This window comes from Orcinus orca, chromosome 11, assembly GCF_937001465.1.
Source record: "Orcinus orca chromosome 11, mOrcOrc1.1, whole genome shotgun sequence".
Taxonomy (NCBI): Eukaryota; Metazoa; Chordata; class Mammalia; order Artiodactyla; family Delphinidae; genus Orcinus; species Orcinus orca.
The window spans coordinates 56,209,446-56,230,661 of record NC_064569.1 but is presented as its reverse complement, the minus strand read 5'-3'; the positions used below and the strand labels follow the sequence as shown (position 1 = coordinate 56,230,661).

Genomic DNA, 21,216 nt, shown 5'->3' with positions numbered 1-21,216 from the left:
AACCTTTCCAAGGCAAGCAGTTGGCGTGTGTCATTAGCTCATTGTAGAAGCAAAGTGGATGAGAGAAGGAGTATGAAGTCTGAGTGAAACAGAGGAAGAGATGGGGTGGGGAGGGGGGAGGGACTGATGGAGGAAGAGTAACAGAGCTGGGGAAACAGAGGGAAAGTGGGGAGGACAGAGGAAAGGGAGAAAGGAAAGGGAGAAGAGAGGAAATGTGGAAGGGACAAAGGAGAAACTGACATCAAGAGACACAAAATAAACACCATCTATCTGCATGGTATCTCACTGCATAATTTCTGCAAAAGTCTTAAAGTACCATAATTATTTTAAATAGCTGATAAAATAGATTAGAGTTTTGTGATTTTTGGAGGAAAGGCAGTCATAATATGAAGTGCCTGCTATGTGCCAGGAAGGGGCAATGTTCTTAAATATCTCATGTCACTGGGGAGGCAGGAAAGTGATGGCTAAAAGGAAGGGCTGATTTGAAGCCCAGCTCCACCACTTACTCGCTATGAGTTTTGGGACAGGCTTTTTGACCTCTCTAAACTAACTGTTCCCATCTGAAAAATATAAACCAGAAAAAAAATGCCAACCTCAGCGGATTGTTGAGAGGATTATATGACCCAGTAGTAAAGTGTAGAGTGTCTGGCATATAGTCTGTGCTCAGCAAATGGTAGTTATTAATTTCACTATTATCTGTGATTCTCACAGCAGCTCTCCTTGTTATGGTATAATGTCAAACACATCTTACAAATGAATAAACAGTAGCTCAGAGAGGATGACTGGTTTCCCCAAGATTACAGAATTAGTAAGTGACAGAGACAAAATCTGAACACTGGTCTGCCCACCTCCAAACTCTGACTTCTTTTTTTCAACTCCCTTGGGGGAAGGGGGTGGTGTCTGCATTAGCATTGCTCCCAGAAGCTCACAAAAATGTGCAGCCCCCCACATCCAGGGGGCCAGGGCCACACTATTACTCTAGTTCCCACCCCAATTCAAAGGGACACAGCCAGGGGCAGTCTGAGAGCATCAAACCCAGGGTCATTGTCACTTTGTAGGTATGAGTATACAGCACAGAGCCTTTCCATTCCACTGGAGGGAGCCTGGAAGGCCCCAACCTTCATTTTGAAAACCCCTCCCTCAAGCTGGCCTAACTCTCAACCCAACCATTATTCTTTAACTGATAATTTTCCACCTCCTAACTTATTGATCAAATTGTGAAGGAAATTCAGTATTGTTATTCAAATAATGATAAAAACAGAATTGTCTTTTACAGCTATGCACTTACTTGATTTCCAGAGAGAATTTGACATTGGTAGGTGTGTACTTATTAACAGGAATATGGTAATTGTAATTTCCAGACCTAATTATGGAAAAAAAAACCACAAATCAAAATACTCAGGAAAGGGTTCAAAAGGGTTTTTTCTACTTTTTGTATACTATGTAAACTGTGAAATATTCTATAATACGTAACAGATACAGAAAATCAAGTTTAAATTTCAAAGTGATCTCTTTCGGATCTTACTATATATGAAATATACCACAAAGATTTATGGTTTGTTAAAATACACAGAAGAAATGACAGAAAGTTAAATCCCAGACCATATGCACAAAACTAAACAAATAGGAAATGACTTCAGTTCCCCTTAAGGAGATACAGATTTCAGAAGACAAATGAGGCAAAGTCCTCAAACTAACAATCCCTCTGGAAAGAAAATTGGAAATAATAAATACCAGCTTTTTTACAGTAAACCACTCCCTTTTAGGCAACATTAGCAGGAAATATCATGTACTTTCAGAACTGGAATCAACTAAAATTATTAATAGTCCTAATTACCATTTAGTAATGGAGAAAACTGCAAGACAGAAATGCTTATACAGACATTCCTCCCGCCCTTGACAAGGGATGCTTAGGGAAAGGGGGGAGTTCCACTGATCCCTACTGTAATGAAAACCCTAGCAAAAAGGCTTATTGTATCTAATACAAGTTCTTATGACTGGCCATCCCTTGAATTATATGGAGAAATAACTTAAAACCAGATAAATGGGGGAAAGAGCCAATCATTTAAAATTTCCATTAATGAATATTAAACTGGGCTGTTAAAAATAAGAAAGCAAAAATAAAAGCAATAGATCTGAACTGGGATCGGGAAGGCTTTGTCCTACTGGAGGAAGCTTGGGTAAATAGAATTCTTTTCCTACTATGTGCCTCCCAACATCTGTGTGCTTTCCAGGCACCCAACTCCTTAGCTAGTAAGTATCCTCATCTTACAGATGAGAAACAGGTACGCAGGGAGAATAAACATCTTGTCAAAGTGCTGGAATTTGAACCCAAATCATCTCACTCTTCATTATGTCATTCTACCAAACCAATTATGTCTGTCTCTGACTTTTTCAAGCTCACTGAGCCTCAAGTTTTGTAACAGCAAAATGGGGATAATACCAACCTCATGTGATTTTGTGAGAATTCAATGACATAATGAATGTAAAGGTCATAAACAACTCATAAAGCACCATACAGGTTATTTTCAAAAGTCAGGACCATCAGCCTGAAGCCTAAGGTACATTAGGCTGAAAAAGAAATAAGGCTGAGAATCCGTAGGATTTGTGACACCAATTCAAAATATACAGCCTTGCCTTTAACCTAGCAGGCTTAAATATTAGCAGGCTTAACTAAACCAGTAAATACTGATCAAATAAAGAAAAATAACTCCTTATTCTTAATGCCTACAACTTGCATATTGTGTTTGCTGAAGCTTCTATGCTTGCCCTCTATGCGTCTAGATGCATTGTTACCTTGATGCAGGCGATACACTAGAGATGAACATTGCTGATAACTTTTGCAGTACCCAGATTTTTTTCTCTTAACTGAAAAGGTTAGGATAAGCTATATTTTTCAGCAATTAAAATAATGATATCCCTTGTTATTAAAATATACAAATGTCAGCTCACTCATAACTTGGAGCCATCAGTAATAATGTCTTTCTTTTCTATAAAATTAACTAACAGCTCTGTGCCTATGGTATGTGGCCTCAGAGAGTCAGCCACAGAGCTGCCCCCTAAGCTTTTAGCTTTGGACTTACCCATTAAACCAGGAGACTGCAATCTTTGGAGCCGTGGTTTATTGACATTTGCTAATACCAACCATTTTATGATTCCCTCTTCCACCATGCAACAAATGTGTTTTCACTTAAGGAGCAATGTAAGCACACATCGGTTTTACCGGGTAGCATTAGCTTTCATTCCAGTCTCAAAAACCCAGAGCCCTGAGTAAATTCCAGAAACAATCAGGGGATAATGGGGAGGCTTACCCACCCGCACTGGAGGCTTCTACTGCAATACCGACGATCTATTATTTGCTGGATTTCCATAATCTGAATAGAACTGATGGTTGTATCAATCCCTGAATTGAGAAGAAATAAAGTAAACTTTTCTGCAGAGAAAAAGAGCATTGTGCTCCAGCGCAGGCTCCAAATTGCAGATTGTGAAATAAGAGTTTCTTAGATAAATGGATTCCATTTGCATTCAAATGGGGGAAAAAAAGGAGAAGAAAGGGGAGAAGGCTTTTGTTGTTGTTACAGTAAGTTTTAAGAAAACTAAAAAAAAAAACAAAAAAAAAACAAGCTCCAATAGACAGCCTCATAATATCCAAAACAATGCCTGGATCGTGGAAGTCCTACTAAATTGAGATTTATTGAAAATGGACAGCGCAATGTGATATGCAATCTGGCCAATAAAGGAAGATTCAACAAAAATCAGAAAACAGAAAACCAACTAAAAATTTAGCAGAAAAATAGAAGAAGAGAGCAGGAAGTTCAAATAAATTATTAAAATCCATGAAGATCAACCAAAAGGCCTAGCGGTATGCAACCATTTCTAATGCCTCCTTAATGGTTAGGGAGGCCTCGATTATCAAAATGTACTCCCACGGGTGTTTGTGGCAGAGTGCAGCCTCCGTCCCTGTGCCTTACTCCAGTAATGCTTTCACAGCTTGTTAGTATTCTGCCTGGCTCCACAAAAACAAAGAAGAGAGTCACTTAAATATAAACTTACAGTCGCTCCCCCAGTCAAGGTTGGTTAGCGCCTGTCCTGCCAAGAATGATGTGCTCCTGTCTCCTGAAGAGGAAGAAAGTCTGTCAGTCTTGAAGCTTGTTCAGGATGGGAAGAAACCCAATGTGTGCCCTAGTTTGTCTCTGTCAGTTGAATGTTTCCCCCACCTTTCAACCCATCACATCCCTATGCCATTTCATACAGAGCTAGTTTACTGTCACCCTTCTCCAAAAAGCCACCTGTTTCGGACTGAATTATGTCCTCCAAATTCTTATGCATGAAGCCCTAACCCCTGGTAACTCACTCAGAATGTGACTGTGTTTGGAGATGGGCCTTTAAAGTGATAATTAAATTAAAATGAGGCTGTTAGTGTGGGCCCTAATCCAATCTGAATGGCATTCTTATAAGAAGAGGAGATTAGGACATGAAGAGGCCTGCTTGCATGGAGGAGAGACCTTGTAAGGACACAGAGAGAAAGCGGCCATCTTCGAGCCAAGGAGTGAGGCCTCAAGAAACCAGACCTGGTAGCACCTTAATTTGGACTTCTAGCCTCCAGAACTGTGAGAAAATAAATTTCTGTTGCTTAAGTCACCTAGTCTGTGGCATTACGTTATGGCAACCCCAGCCGACTAAGACACCATCCCGGATTAGATCACTGCAGCTCACAGCTCCCCCACTTCCACTGCCATGGCATGTATTATTACCGAATCCTCTAAGTGGTGATCAATCAGTGATACCTTCTCTATCACTGTACCAAAGGGCACATTATCTCTGGATTGTTACTTTTCTTGTATCTTTGCCCTTTCTCAAAAACTCCAGACTAGGGAACCTCTACTAACATTCTTTGAATCATCTATAACTCCAAGCATAATGTGATCCACTCAGGAAAAAAGCGAGCTTAAGTTAAAAACTGAGCTGCAGCCAGCTGAGGAGAGGACTCAAATCACTGGTATGGGGCCAGAGCTCGCTTGTGGGGAAGGAAGCCAGGGGAGTGGTTATGACCCGTCAGAGCTGAAAAGGCATTTTAAAAGCAATATTGAAAAGGTAATCACTCAGATGACTATTGTTAAGGCTATGGGGAAAAAAATGTATCTTTTTAAAGTGGATGGTAAAAGCAACCATTTAGTGAGTTGTTCAGCAAACCTAACAAAAGAATTTTAAAGTTTTTGCAGTCAGTTTTTAAATTTGCAGATGTTTTCTCAAGTATATGTACTATTTATTGCAGTCCTTCATTTTCATTAAACAATATCTATGTTTTTCAATATAATTTGGGGCAAAACACAAAGACGTTAACCTTATTTAACAAGAGACGTAAGTTAAAACAATATGTGCTGCTTTCATGGGAAAGAAAAAGAGACAAGAGCTAAAACAAGTTTCTGTATGGAATTTCAGGGTAGAAAGCAAAGCAACGGTGCAGACTTCTGGGGGTTAGTCGCTCCTAAGTATCTGTCCAGGTTAGTACTTCTCACACTAAGTGGAAGGGCTGGTTTTCCTGTCTAGAAACCTAACTGTGAGCTTTTGGAAGACTGCATCTTGTTCACTATTGTATCCCCACATAAGGCAATGCCAGGCTCAACTGTGGGGCTCACTACATATCTGTGGAAGGATGGAAGGAGGAGAGTCAGGGAAAGAGGAAGGGAGGAGGGAAAGCCAATCATGTAGCTTCTAGAAAAATGTTTCCTCTTCCACACTCAAAGGAGACACCCCTAGGGGATGGGTGCAGAGGGGTGCTAGGAGTGGACTCGGGGGGAGCTGGGCTTCTTCATCCTGTTAGCAAATGGGAGTGAGACAACTTGAAGGTGAGGCAAGTTTCCTGAAATTCCTCCCCAGCGTGATGCTTCCCTTTAAGAAGAAATGGACCTTGATATATGGTGATTTTCTAGAAAACTGAATATTTCCCTTTACCTAAAAATGTATGTACTGTCTAAAAGGCCTCCAGATTTCTTGGATTCCAGCTATTCAAATAGTAATTTTCGAGCACATGTCTCCTGCTATGAGTTTTGCTTATGACTGCTTCCATAGAAGGCTTATTTACAAGGCAAATGAGGCATAAAGAGAAGGGGAAACCCGACTTCTCTATCCCGTCTGTTTTCTTTCCCTACCTTTTGTTCTATTTTCCTGCCGAATTTTCAGGAAAAACGTCATTGTAAAGTCTGGCAATAGAACTACAGAGTTGTCTTACTTCCACAGAAGTGTATTTCTGGGTTCCTGGAGACGTAGAACCCTGTGATTAAGATTTAGCATCTAATGGGATAAAGTGTTTTTTAACAGTAATAAAAAGGTGAAGTTGAGGAGAGATAATCTTACAGCTTAGAATTATGAAAATGGCTTTTCAAAAGCAGGATTGGAAATAAATTTTGAGTCTCCTGTAAAACACCTCGACTTTGTCACTTCTCTGAGGCAAGACTATTCAATTCCGAAAGGCTGGTTATTGGAAAACCATAAATTCTCCTGTAGTCATACAGGGGTGGCTCTCATTTTACAAGTGCCTTCCAGCAATATTCCCTATAAAGTTAATATACATTCCCAGTGGTTTCCATCGTAAAGTTGGAGATATATTTCACAATCAGCAGATGAGATCTCCCCATAAACTAAATCAGAAACTTCTGGAGAGGAGAGACTTAAGATGGTGTCCAACCAAAGTATATCCTGTCGTGGTAGAATGTGTGTATTGCGCTACTTGTAAAACTGCACCGATGGCTGATTCCCAGTACATCTTGGATACCTTTTTCTTTCATGACTGAAACAGGCTCAGGCCAAGAAAAAGTCAATGAGCCCAACCAATCGATGACTGAGTCCTTTAACATGGGGAAACATTTTCTTTCAATCACTGACTCTTCTCAGAGGTCTGGTCTCCAAATCAAAATAAGCATGAATTACAGATGCCTTTTGCTTTGTGAGATTTTAAAAGTCTTTACCAAATCTCTTAAAATCTGTAGAACTCCACTGATGCTTTTTCCCACAGGCTCTTAAGTTTTTAATACCTAACTCTGCTGCCTATTTAAATCTTTATTAGTTCCATAGATTAAAATCTGATGCATCACACTCAGTTCCTCAGAGGAGAAGCTGAATATTTTGAAATACCCACTTTCCACTTCCTATTAGTCTTACGCAAACCTTTTATTAAAGGTTTGTGAGAAGAGGGGATAACCTTTCTGAAAGACATTTTAAGCAACCAACTTAGGCCCAAAGGAAGAATAATGGCTTGAGCTCAGCATGTCATGAAAATGCTGATTTCCCTGTACTTATTTTACTAGTCGTCTTACTCCTCAGGAAGGAGGCTCATAAATGTGTTCTGGGGCTTGGTAAACTATTAAACATTACTCCACATCTCACTGAGAGTTAGTCTAAGTTTTTTTTTAATTAAAAAATTTTTATTTTTAAATTTGTAATTGGTCTTAAATGCCTCAGAAACATCTTGTTGAAAAGAATATTTGCCTGGTTTTCTCTTCTTTTGGATTTAGGAACCCTGATGTCATATGTTGCCCTGGACAGAGGCAAAAGATGGAGCAGCAGCAGAGGAGAAATGCTTTTCTTCGGGCCCCCAGAAATATCCCACACTGGGGACAACATCTCAGTGGCTATAGGCACACAACGGAATATTACTCAGCCATAAAAAGAGTGAAATAATGCCATTTGCAGCAACATGGATGGACCTAGAGATTATCACACTAACTGAAGTAAGTCAGACAAAGACAAATATCATATGATATCACTTATATGTGGAATCTAAAAAGATGATACAGATGAACTTATTTACAAAACAGAGACTCACAGACATAGAAAGCAAACTTATAGCACCAAAGGGGAAAGGGGAGGAGGGATAAATTAGGAGGTTGGGATTAAAATATACACATTACTATATATAAAATAGATAACCAACAAGGACCTACTGTATAGCACAGGGAACTATACTCAATATCTTGTAATAACAAATAATGGAAAATAATCTGATATATATTTTTATCTCACTTTGCTGTACACCTGAAACTAACAACATTGTAAATCAACTGTATTTCCATAACATTTTTTTTTAATGGCTGTAGGCAAAGGGGAGGGGGCAGAGGGTGCTGAAAGGGCTTTCTAGAGCCATAGAGTAGATACTTTCTGCATCTTCTAGAGGTGATCCCAGGTACATGCACACACCAAGCCCAAATAAGTGGAGGCAGAATGGTGGGGACAGGGGACCCAGATTTCGATTTCTACTTTGCTCATAATTCACTGCAGAATCTTAAGCAAAGTCCTCAGCCTCTATTTCATCAGTCATAAAATGGGTAAATTGGTATAAATCAGAGATTCTTCTGACCTGGGGACTCTGGAATCCCAGATGATTACATAAAGGGGTCTGTGGTGTTGGCTGTGGACTTGAAAAGTAACAATCTCTCCCATAGATTTGTACCATTTTTCAAATGTTGCTGTTGAATTAACAAAAATAATTTGCATAATCTCGGGGTCAAAAAGTCAGGGAGCCACTGGTGTAGCTGCTCTCTGACCTTCTATGACTCTAAATCCCCCAGAGTTTTCAAGTTTCCTGAAGGTTATAGTAAATAGAACATTTAAATCCTTTCCGTTCTTTTTCTCAAGTTGAAAGAGGGAAGAGGGAAACCACTTTCCCAGTGTGTCAGAGAGCCTGATAAAGCAGAATTTAAACTCCGTTTTTAGCCAGAGAAGCTGATGATAGTTGTGTCTAGGAGGACACAGCCAGACACCTTGGAGCAAATCTTCTTTCTTAGGAGTCTCTTCAGTGTCTCTCATCGTTATGGAAACAGAAGATGAGCAGACACTCATTGTCCCAGAGAAGATGGCAATAAACCTTCATGTGGTTTGATAAGGGCTACTCTTCCCAATATCCCCTTGATGTGAAGAGCTGGTTGCTATAGGAGTGAATTTGCTCAAGGGTCAAAAAACTTTCTGAAAATGAAGATTGGGCCAGTTCCCAACCTCTTCCTGTTCAGGATTCATTGTTATCCACCTCACAGGGGTCAGATGGTCTCATGTGAGCACTGCTCTCAGAAAATGACACCCAGTATCCTCAAGGTGGACTCCCAAGGTGAGGAAAAGGGTTACCAGCCACAAGGTTCCACGTGCTTTAAAAAGGGAAGGGAGGTTCTGGGGCATTTCTGAGACAGTAATGGATTTTTCCATATTTAAAACTATTGAGGATATGATCTCCGAAACTGAAAATTTCTTCCTTCACATTGAACTTTTATCCTCACTCTATAGTGATGCATCTGTTCCCAAGTTCAATGAAAAATTGCTTTCATGAGAAAAACACTACAAGCATTGCCTCCTATAGGTGCAGGGGAAAACTCTCTGTGCCTTAGCTTCCTCACTGGAAAAAAAAGGGGATAATAACAGTGCCTATCTATCTTTCAAGCTTGTGAGGACTAAAGGACTTACTCGTGTAGCCTACTTATGACAGTGCCTTGCATACAGTAGTAATACGTCATTATGTGGTGTTACTGATGATGGTGATGATTTGTAGAAGTTATTTATTCAAGCCTCGAATATGAAATAATATCAAAGGAAATTACACTTCTGCCCCCAAACTTCAACCACTGACCATAGTCTACATGTCATTAGTCATTAGGTCTACTCAAAAATATTCTGGCTCATCTTCTTCCAGGCATGTGTTAGGTCTGCACTTCACCAACTGTTTTTAAATTAGACATGACCAATGTCACTTGCTTTGGCCAGTAACATGTAAGCAGAAGTGACTTGTGTTACACCCACATGGAAGCTGTAAGAGCCAGTGCACAATTTGCCCCATTCTTTTACCACCTCTATAGAGGCTGTGGAAATACGTACTGAGAAGGAGTCTCTATCAGCTGAGTCCTGAATGGCGTGATGAACAAGATCCCTCTTTTGATCGACATTTGACATATAGAGAGAGTCAAATAAATGTTTGTCACATTAAGCCACAGTGATTTGGGAGTTGTTGTTACCACAGCATCTTAACTGATAAGTCACACTGATATGTATGTACTGTTATTATTAGCATCATCATCATCATTATTTTAGACACTTGTTAAAATGTGTGTATACAGAGGAGATTTCTAGAAACAATAACTTAGTATACACTGGGATGTATAGTATTTGATCTTACAGACATAATTACACTTTTAGTCCTTGATCAAGTTTCCATAATTTATTTATTTATTTATTTTTTTGGCCACGCGGCATGTGGGATCTTAGTTCCCAGACCAGGGATCAAACCCGTGCCCCCTTCAGTGGAAGCACAGAGTCCTAACCACTGGACCGCCAGGGAAGTCCCAATTTTTTTAACATGAAAATTCTGTTACTTAAAGAGCATCAGTGTGTGTGTGTGTCTGTGTGTGTGTGTGTGTGTGTGTGAGAGAGAGAGAGAGCGCGAGAGCGTGTGTGTGTGTGTGTGTGTGTGTGTGTGTGTGTGTGTGTGTGTGTGTCTGTGTGTGTGTGTCTGTGTGTGTGTGTGTGTGTGTGTCCCAAGGAGGAGGAAGAAGATAATCTGAAAGTGGAAGCCTTTTTCAGGGACTTAAAGCTTACCCTGAACTCATCGGAATCTTCATAGCCTTTTACATTTTGCCCTGCTTGGTTTGGGCAGAGAGCCCAGATGCCACATCATTTTATAAGTTCTAAGTGAGCCAAAAGATCTACCCGTCTTCACATAATTACTTCTCTTGTGCTACTATTACTATCTTGGTTGGCAGTGAACAAATGAGACCCTTTCACTTGAATCAACCAAAATTTCATCCCTGGGTGGGGAACTCAATATTGCAAGTGATTACAAGTTTGTGTATTTGTGTTTTCAAAGATCTTGCCACCCCAAATAGAAGAGTGGAACCATTAACAGACTATCCAAGTAAATAGTGAGGAGGGAAAAACCTCAGGTTCAAAGCACTAGTTGTTACTCTTTGAACATTCTTTACCTGCCCATGGCCTCTGATGGGGCTCCTTCTCCTTGGGCTGTCTTTGCACAGGGCTTGAGAGGACTCTTCTTGTTCCCCAGTTGGGACAGCAGTAAGTCTCCTGACATGGCAGGATCTCACAGAAAGTGATCTCTGGTACTTGGAAGGGGGGTTGTGTGGTTGCCAGAGATGTATTAGGTGCTGCAAGGCATTGGACAGAGGGGAGGAGAGTGACAAGGTTAACCTGAAAGGCTGGTTCTTCTCTTGACAATTCACATGAAACCCAGGCTGGGTTTGAGGGTGAGGAATGTGACGATCTTACCCAAGGGGGAAGCTGTGGGTGGCAGAGCCGGATCCTGGGAGCTGGTGAGGTTGCTGGAGGAGGAGAACAAAATAATTAATGAAAGAGGCCTTCAAGAATCCTTCTCCCCAAAGGAAAACAAGACTGGAACTCTCACCTCAAAGGGAGACTTGGGGTACATTGGTCTTGATCTTTTAAGCTAAGTATGTAAAGGGAGACTATTGTCAAGCCACTGTTAAAAAAAAAAAGAAAGAAAGAGTTATGTGGCAGATTTGATTCCAGATATATCTCACACAACCAGCTGGCCAGAGATGTCCTCTCCCAGGCCACACAGATGGGAGAGGAGGGGGCAGGCGGCCAGGGCTGACAGAAGCGCCATGGAAGCCAGCACAGTTCTGCCTCTCAGCCCTGGTGAGAAAAAGCCCCCAATCTTCCCGGAGCTCAGAGGCTCCCTGGCTACTCCGGGCTGACGGATTTTTCCACAAAGCAGCCCCCTGGCCCTGGCAAGCTGTCTCAGAAACGTCTGTCACTAGTGGAAGATTACAAGAGGAAGCATGTAAATCACTGGAGGCAGCCCTCTGCTCCTTGCAGGAAAAACTCAGAGCAAAGTTCATATCCCCCTGGTGGAGGGCATCCACACTGTGGTGTTGGGAAATGAAAGGCCACACAGGTTTAGTCAGCAGTAGGTGCCAAACCCTTTGGCCGCTTCTGACATCTTCCTGCTGCCTGTCTTTTCAGAGCACAATACACCAAATTGGACAAAGGAAGGAAAAAAGTACAATAAAGCATCTATTTCCACACTACATGACTTCAAAATAATGAGTGTATCTTTCCCCCCAATTATCAGCACTTATATAGCCAAAAGGAAGCTTACCTTAAAGGTCCTGAGCTTTGGGAAGCTCTTCCCAATATTGCTCACACATCCAAACACTCAGCATTCTCCTCTTTCGAGGGTGTCTCTAGAACTCTCTCTACAATCCCGCCGTGTGCTGGGCCTGACACAGGGGACCTTACGTGACCTCTTGCCGGCTTGATGTCACATCTGGTTCTCTAGACTCAACTCCTCATTAGTATTGATATCTTTCCCCACCAAAGGTCGTGGATTTACCATCATTAAATATACACAAAGAAATGTGCCACACATTTGAATTCTGCTCATGAAGAAAGGATCCCCAGAGTGTTCTCAGCAGCAGCTGGTTACTGCCCAGTGGGCAGAGCCCTGCCTGGGAAACGTGGTGCTGAGCTCCAAAGATGCCGTTAGACAGAATTTGTGGCGTCGCCCTGGCAACTACTTGCTGTGGTCCAGTCTCCCTGACTTTGTTCTCCCACATTCCCCATTTTCTATCTCCCTATTACTAATCCTTAAATACTCTTTCTGATTTGTTTACCATCTGCATCATTGCATGGCCTGGGCAACTTCTAGGATCATAGAATGAAATAGACATCTGCTTCTTTCTTTAGGGTTTTGACCCTTCTCAGGTACACCACAGGCTGGAAACAAGACAAGAAGCCCAATACCTCCCATTTCTGGTCTTAGAGGTCAACAACATTGGAATTTGTACGATCTGATAAGCACATTTAAAAAGCAGTCTCTTCATATCAAAATTAGACTTCCTATAAGCTTTGCATTGGATTTTCATGGGAATCTGTGTCTCTAGAGGATGTTAAGCATGTCTGTGAAAAGTAGATGCTCACACTCTCCTGAGTTGGGAATCCCAGAAGAAGACAAGTTCACTTAGGAGAGTGAGAAAAGTACACCAGCTTCTACTGGGAATTCTATGTAGTGGTGTCAAATACTTGGGGATGCTTCCTGCAGTGGGCAGTAGCAAGTGAAAAGTTAAAATGCTGAGGGGAGAGAAGGGTACAGAGAGACCCACAATGTCTCCTATAACTGAGAAGCTGCTTTGGATCAAGAAACTGGAAGCATCCTTGGGACCATCCCTTACTTAGCCTCTGAGGATAATTGTCTCCTCTGAGACAAGGCCCAGAAGCTAGTCCTTTTCCACGCTAACAAAGCATTTTTGGAGGGATAGATAAATACCCCTTCCACCATGTAAACAGACCGAAAACAAGAAGGCGAGGAGGACACAGGAAAGATGACCAGGGCTCAAAGGCTGAGGAGCCATCATAGCAGCAGCACGAGCCTGAAGACCAGAGACCTGATAAAGACCCCTCATCCCAGTAAAGGATGACCCCTCCTCCCTGCGAAGGAGGGATGGCAGTCAAAAGGCACGTGATGCTTGCATAGCAAATGTATTTGCTTTAACTGCTTAGTACATTTGGCTACCATTTCATCATATTGCATATCTTGGGGTAATCTCAGTCTCTTTTGGTATAAAATCCAGAAGAATTCTAATAATATGAATATCCATGGGAGAGTGGATTGTACCTGATTACCTACTCACTCTTTTCGCCTAAGTAAGTAGATAGGAAGGAGAGCAAAGATTTTGAGAAAGTTATTTGCAAGGCTAAAAAAGATACACACACACACACGAAAGGCACAGGGAGCTGGTAAGAAATATCAGTTGATTAAAAAAAAGATCATCCTTTATCTCATATTTAAGAGCAGAAAGCCTGTGCTTCTTTTCTTCAAAGTATGAGTTTATAAAGGGCTCCTGTATCTCTAAGCTAAATCAAAGGCCAATGTCTGGTTTAAAGGGCTCCTTGTCTTCAAAGTAAATAGAAAGTCAGTCCCCAGTTCATGTGTGAGAAAAGGGAGATGGGAAGAGAAAAAGAGCTTGACATAGCACAACACTGATGTTTTTCTTACCAAAATGCCATCACAGCAATGAGAGTTATAACCAAGGTCTGGAAAACCCAACTGGGACACGACTGTTTTTTTCCTGAAAAAGAAACCTATAAAAAATTCAGCAATGAGAAATGAAAAATCAGTGATGCCAACTTTGAGAAGGATGCCTGAAGACTCACTCCCCAGGGGATCTTCGCTGCTCCCTTCAGCCTACATCTCCCTCCTCCCCTCTGCCTCTGAAAACAAAGTCCTTTCAAAGCCAAGTTCTTCCCTTTTCTTGGCACTCCAGGCTACACTCTCTCTTCCCTGCAGGACAACTGTCTGTGCCATTCATTAGTGCTTTTTCTTGAAGTTTTATGAGAGAAGACCTACCAGACAATATACTGTCAGAACCCAGAGGTCCATTTCTTTTAATAGGATACTTTTGAAAATCAAAAAGTCTTCAAGACATAATAGAATAAATCCCAATGGAAGAACTTCAGGCAGCATGACAAATTGTAGGAAAGATTTTTGTGGCATGAAATACTATTAATTACTCCTTAAATCATATACAGTTTTTTCCAATGCTGCCACCTATTTTTGAGGACTGTTCTGGGCCTATGTCTTATTTATTCTTATATCCATTCAACAAATATTCATTAAGCACTACTATGAGCAACGTTATAGGGGGATATGAAAATAAGTAAATTACACTCTCTAGGAAGTGAGTGAGACAAACCTTTAGGACTGGTACTGGCATTAAAAACTTGCACATAAGGAATGAGCCAAGAACCATAGGAGAGACAGCTGTGCAACTGGTGAGGAATCTCGCTGGAGATACGAGAGGCTTTCTGCCCAGTTAAATATGATGCTCCTTAAATATGAGTTTCCTACTAATGCAATACAGAGTATTATGTTTGCTTCCTTCTGCGGGTACAGGATTGGAAGGGAATTGGAGGATGGTGGTAGTTAAGAAATAGTTTAAAATTGGTCTTTGAATTTCTTGGGCAGGTTATCTGCATAAAGAAAATGTTCTTCAATGTAATATCGGGGGTCGGGGGGGCGGAATTAACCACACGCTTTTTAACAAGTACCCAAATTTTAGGGTTATCATAACTGAGTCATCCATAAGTGCAGTAGGAAGCCACTTTGAATACCAAGAAGTGGATGGTTTATACCATTCCTACATCCCACTGGAACGGTTTTGAGGACATCCTAATAGTGTGCTATGCAAAGAAAGAACTCAATGCAATGAAATTTGCTGAATTGATTAGAATTAAATAGTATTAATCTCAGAATAAGAGCTTCCCCTTCCAACCTACTCCCCAAAGCTGCCAGATTATTTTAAGTCTCCATGCTTTTGCTCAAAAGCCTTTGACCTTGTATAGGAAAATGGCCTAAGACCTGGGGTCAGACCTGGAGTCAAGCCCTGAACAAGTCATCTAAGTGTCATTGATCCTCATTTTCCTCATCAATAAAATAGGAAAGATAAAATCATACCTGCCTACCTTTCAGAGTTATTGGGTGGACCTGATTAAGAGAGAAATGTTTCTCAAGTTCAAGTCTGCATGAGAATTACTATGGAGTTTGTTAAAAAATCTAAATGCCCTGAAAAATTCTGATTCAATAGGTTTCCATGTAGCGTGAGTTGGGGGGCTGTGAATCTGTAAGAAGTGAGATAATGAAAAGTATCTGTGTTTGCTAATATGTTTAGAATAGATAACTAATAAGAACCTGCTGTATAGCACAGGAAACTGCACTTCACTGTACAGTAGAAACTAACACAACATTGTAAGACAACTATACCCCGATTAAAACAATAAATAAATAAATAAATTTAAAAATAAACGTACTCATTGAGATGATACATCATTTATTCAGTATGATCCATTTGACCTCTATGTTACTAATTTTCATAATACCCTGAATTGTGGGGGGAGGCGGGCTCTCAGAAGAAGCCTGTGTTCCTTCCCTCTCTCCCTTCTCCACATACTCTGAATTTTTACTCGAACCCTGAGGTCTTTCTCACCTCGCCCCAATCATCAACACACAGCAGGAATCACCCACCTACCTCTTGGAAGTAAAGAAAGAGAAGGAAAGGAGAGGAACCGTTTGGACTGGATGAGACCTTAATCTTCCTCCAGAATGAGCATCATCTTGGCCAGCATTGGCCCAGCCAGGCTTCTCACCATCAGGTAGAGCCCACCAACTGCTCATACTTTGCTCATTAATGCCCCCACTCAACCCAGGAGGACCACTCTCCACCCATACACTTGTGTTTCAATGCTCCAAGGATCTTGGAGGCTTTGAGGAATAAAGGTTACCTAGGGGGTTGGTGTATGGCAAGGGCAAGTTAACCTCGGAGAAATAGCCAAAACCTCCTAGAAAGACAGTACAGGGAGAGCAAAACACCACCATTCCTGTATTTTATCAAGCTCCCTGGAAGACTGATACATGCCAAAGTATGAGAACCACTGAAACAGTGGGTTTGAAAATACTAAATAGCGGTGGACACTTACATAGCACTTAATGTGCCACACACTCTTGAGTGCTTTATGTATGCTAATTTATTTAACCTCACAGTAATCCTCAACTACTCTATAAGGCAAGTACTGTTATCATCCCTATTTTAGAGATGTGGAAACATGAGTCCCAGGAAGGCTAAGTTCCTTACTCAAGATCACACTGCTAGTAAGTCACAGAGCCAGGATTTGAACCAAAAAACACTTGGTTCCGGAATCTGTGCTCTTAACCCCAATGCCATGCTGCCTCCGTTTTCTGTCTGTAAAGAAAGGATGCACTATACAACTTAGATATTATTGTTATTATTCAAAAAGTCTTCATGGCTGCCAAATGAACTCCTTAACTGGTGATCCAGAAACAGCCTAACATATTTTCAGCCTTAACTTCGACTCTCCTCCCTAACAAACTCCCACCTAGTCCTTCAAGGAAGCTGGTGCCAGCTCCCAGACCTTGGCTTGTGCCATTCCATCTGAAACCTCTCCAGCAGCACCTGCTACTTTCTAGCCAAAGCTTACGCCCCCCCTTGAAGGCCCGGGTCCCATGATACTCCCATGGTGCTCTGAGCCTCTGCAATATTTATCACATCCGGGTACAACTGTTCTTTGTTTTCTCTTCTGATCTTCCCTGGCTACCTGAAAATTCTTTAGAAGGGGCCACATCTTACTAACTTTTGCATGCACAGGGGCGTAGGACAGTGACTGCATGAAGTCTCTGAATTGAATGGGTGCTCTTTAATGTCTGGATGTCCATATAAGTTCCTGAGCCTGTGTCCACACCCCAACTCCCCCACCACCCATACACCCAAGACACTGAATCTCTTAATGCTTTAAATTTAGATTGTGAGCCTTCAGGGAATATTTTCAGACTGGGCTCTCCATTCATTCATTCATTTGACAAATATTTCTTGAGTACCTGCTCTGTGTCTGTCCCTGGGGACACAGAATGAGGAAGGCTGACACAGAGCCTGTTCTCATGGACCGTATGTTCTAGTTAATATTCTGAGAAAACTGCAAAATAAAGATTCTTTGTGTGCAAGATGGGCACTACAGAGGTTGCACAGGAACTGAATTGTACCAATCAGGGCCTCCATGGATGTAGATAGAATTCCCTCTATCCCCTTAGTACAAAGAGCACCTTCCCTACACAATATTTTTAGTATTTTGTGTTTATTGAGCAACCTGCTATGTGCTGGGCATTGTGCTAAGGGCTTTCGCTCATTTAATCCTATCAATACTCTTTGTAAGGTAGACATTATTATTATCTGTTTCCCAATGCAATTAAGTAAACTTGCCCCAAAACACTTCTACATATACATTTATCCATGTATTTATGCCTATTGGTATAGTAAGAAGCTTGTCCACAGCATAACATTTTAGTAGTTTTTAGTAGAATATTCAACTTTCTAAACCCTCTTAGAATAGTTCAGTGATGTACAACATGAGGAGTAGAGAGTAAATTGGGACAATGGCCCAAACATCAGGTCAGCCCGTAACAGGATATAGGTTAAAGTCATAAATACCGTCCTCCAGGAAAGGCCACCTTTGGAAAACTAGTGGATCTGAGGGAGTGAGCTGAGGTTCACAGCTATCTATGAATGGCAGCTAGGAAGACAGTATTGCAGCTTCTCCCTCACTGACACTTCTCTGCAATGGAGAGGGTGTCCTCTAAGTTAATAAATGATTAACCTTCACCTTTAATGTAAATGTTATCCTGTTTGATGAAATGCTCTATTCATTAATATAGCTTTCACATTTTATCCTTTGCAAGCAAGTGAACACCTAGTCTCCATTTGCATATATGGTACTAAATATCAAAGGGAAAAGAGGGATTTGTGGATTAACTGACATCCCTTTGAGATCTTCTGGAGACAAAGATAAGGGCCTGAGTTGAGTCAAGGCATCCACACAGATCTTGCAGCCCAGAGTCATCTGCTGATGAATTTCACCTGATGGGGACTATACACTCAAAAAGCGGCAGAACAATATTTCTGAAATGAACAGGTTCTATACTCATATCTCTAAACTCCTCTTTGAAAAACCAGTTAATATCTATTAAAAGGATAATATTTAAATGCCTTAAGTGCATAAGGATGCCTAGGGAACCCATCGACAAATAAATGAAGAAAAAAATTCCTGATCAATTTTTCTAAAGACTATTTGAATAGAAAATATCACCTCTGTTCATTATAAATTTAAGTCTATTTACCTTGCTGGTTTTTTTGGGAATGGTCCTTTTTGGAGAAGATGCACTAAGAGCTCTGCTACATTTGCTTTAAAAAGAGAAAGAGAAAATTAGTTTTGATTCAGCTGCCTCTCCAAGAGTTATATGACAAAGGCCCAGACTGTCACTAACACAGCAGTATGCTTTTTTTTATTATTATTATTCAGTGGTAATTTAAAAAAGGAAGAGTCGAGGCAATTGAGAGTTCTTTTTGTGTACAAGAAACTTAGTAAGTATAAATAAATGCATTAAAAGTTACATTTCCCTTTTTCTCAAAATATATCCCAGAAAATGTGCACGTGCCTCCTTAAGTAATAAAAAAAATAGAATAAAAGTTTTTTCCCTGAGGACCAAACATGGTTCTCTAAATTTAGAAATGGCCACCTTTCCTCCTTAAAGGAAAGGCCACCCTTTTGTTAAAATGTAGCACTTCCTATAATCACTACTCTTAAACAGATGCATTATATTTTGTTTTATTTTAAAAGCAGCAACAGAAAAAGTAAGAAAATTATCACATAAAACAACTGTGTTCCAAAACATTCTGAAAGAAGAATAGGGACTTAATTAAAAGAAAGTAATGGTTGCTGCTTGGTAGAACAGACCATTCAGAGTGATCTAGTTATGGAAAGACCCCATTCTCTCCTTTCTCCAGATTTCTATGGCAATCCTGGAAGTACCTGATTGAGCTCACTTCACTGGCAGAGGACTTCCAACTACTGAGCCGCTTCAGCCTGGCCAGCCTTCTGTTCCATATTTCTAACTCTTCTATTCTTTCTTCAAGGTTGTTGGTTAGTTTGCAAAGCTGCTTCACTGCACCCACATTTTCCATAAAGATCTGGTCCTAAAAATGAAAAATTCAGAGCACATACAGTTTGAGACCACTAGACAACTGTCCATGGCCCATCCAAAGACAGCTGGAAAACTCCATTGAAAACGGCTACATACACACACACACACACACACACCCAGCCTCAAGTTCATTCAAGATAAATCTGGAGGCTTGAAATTTAAAGTGGTCTTGCCAAACTTCTGGCTATGTAGTAAAACTGCTTATGTTCAATTTGCAATAAAATGGAAATATGTCCTTGTATTCCAAGAGAGAGAACAGAGCTGAAGGACACTGTCAAGTTTCCAATCCAAAGATTTATTTTCAGTGGCCATTATGCTCTATTTAAAACTCATGTAAAGAAAGTCAGAACAGGCTTCTGAATGTTGATTTGTGTTTGCATCACTAAATCAGAAGGAATGACTTCAGTTCTCCCTGGTAAAATGTGCATCAAATTGCTCAGGTGAAGGAGGGAGGAAAGAAGACCTGGGCTTTTCTCTGAGTTCTGCCACCTGCTAGATGTGAGATCCTGAGTAAAATGTAACAACTTCTCTGAGCTTCAGTTTCTTCATTTATAAATGAGAGGATGATTCTTGAGATGTTGATTTCTGTCTTAATATCCCATAAGCTATTACATGCAGTTTACATTTTAGCTTAAACAAAATTTAAAACAACAGCACTTAATTCTTCCTATTCAAAGAAAGTTACTGACATGTCAGAAAGAGCAAGAAAGGAGAGATCAACCAAAACCACAGGGATCCAGACACCCCTTCCCCCACCCACACACGTCAGTTGTTTTGGGAACATGTGTGTCTGTTTCTTAGCCATACAAAAATCCTGGAAAGCTCTCATCAACTCACACCCCAATCCCATAACCACTCCTCTTCCCCACCCCTCTGTGTTTACAAGTTTAGAATGTCATGGCGCTCTTTGGGGCTCATAGAGGCTGGTCCACTGTTGTAAAGTGATGAGCTCAAGGCCAAAATAGAAAGACTGTTTTGTGGCTGGGGATCAAACTCAGAGCTGTGTGTCTTTGAGATTCTCATCATGCAAACCGAAGTTTTCTGGGTTTCAAACACTGTAAAGCAACCACTTGGAAAGGATTCAGAAGCTGAATGTTATAGATTTAAGGCTTAGTTCATAGAGTTTAAAGGCATACACACTGGTATAAAACACACTGGTAAAGGTAAGTATATAGTCAGTTTAAGAATACTCTAATACCATTATATAATGGTATATAAATCACTTAACTCTAGCATAAAGGTTAAAGGACAAAAGTATTAAAAATAACTATAGCTTCAATAATCTGTTAATGGTACACACATAAAAAGAGGTAAATTATGACACCAAAAGCATAAAACATGGGGTGGGGGGGGAGTAAAAGGGAAGAGTTTTGTATGTGATCAAAGTTAAATTATTATTGGCCTAAAATAGACTGTTAAATCTATAAAATATTTTATGTAAGCCTCATGGTAATCACAAAGCAAAACCTACAGTAGATACACAAAAGGTAAAGAGAAGAGAATCAAAGCATAACACTACAAAAATCATTGATTCACAAACGAAGACAGCAAAGGAAGAAAAGAACAAATGAACTACAAAACAGCTAGAAAACAATAAGATGATCATTTAAAGAAGAATTAATAAAAATCTTTCTCAAACTCCTCCAAAAAATGGAAAC

General features: G+C 40.6%; 1 protein-coding gene across 1 annotated transcript in view; it reads right to left on the bottom strand.

Annotated features, from left to right (window-relative positions):
- Positions 1–21,216, bottom strand: part of MYRFL (myelin regulatory factor like) — a 115,779-nt gene that overhangs the window by 2,438 nt on the left and 92,125 nt on the right. The window contains exons 14-22 of the mRNA XM_012537447.3: positions 19,387–19,550; positions 18,695–18,758; positions 14,009–14,094; positions 11,396–11,470; positions 11,260–11,312; positions 10,959–11,138; positions 4,054–4,116; positions 3,316–3,403; positions 1,289–1,363 (exon numbers count right to left, since the gene is read on the bottom strand). Of these exons, the coding sequence (XP_012392901.1) occupies positions 1,289–1,363; positions 3,316–3,403; positions 4,054–4,116; positions 10,959–11,138; positions 11,260–11,312; positions 11,396–11,470; positions 14,009–14,094; positions 18,695–18,758; positions 19,387–19,550 (848 nt within the window). The remainder of the gene's footprint in view (positions 1–1,288; positions 1,364–3,315; positions 3,404–4,053; positions 4,117–10,958; positions 11,139–11,259; positions 11,313–11,395; positions 11,471–14,008; positions 14,095–18,694; positions 18,759–19,386; positions 19,551–21,216) is intronic.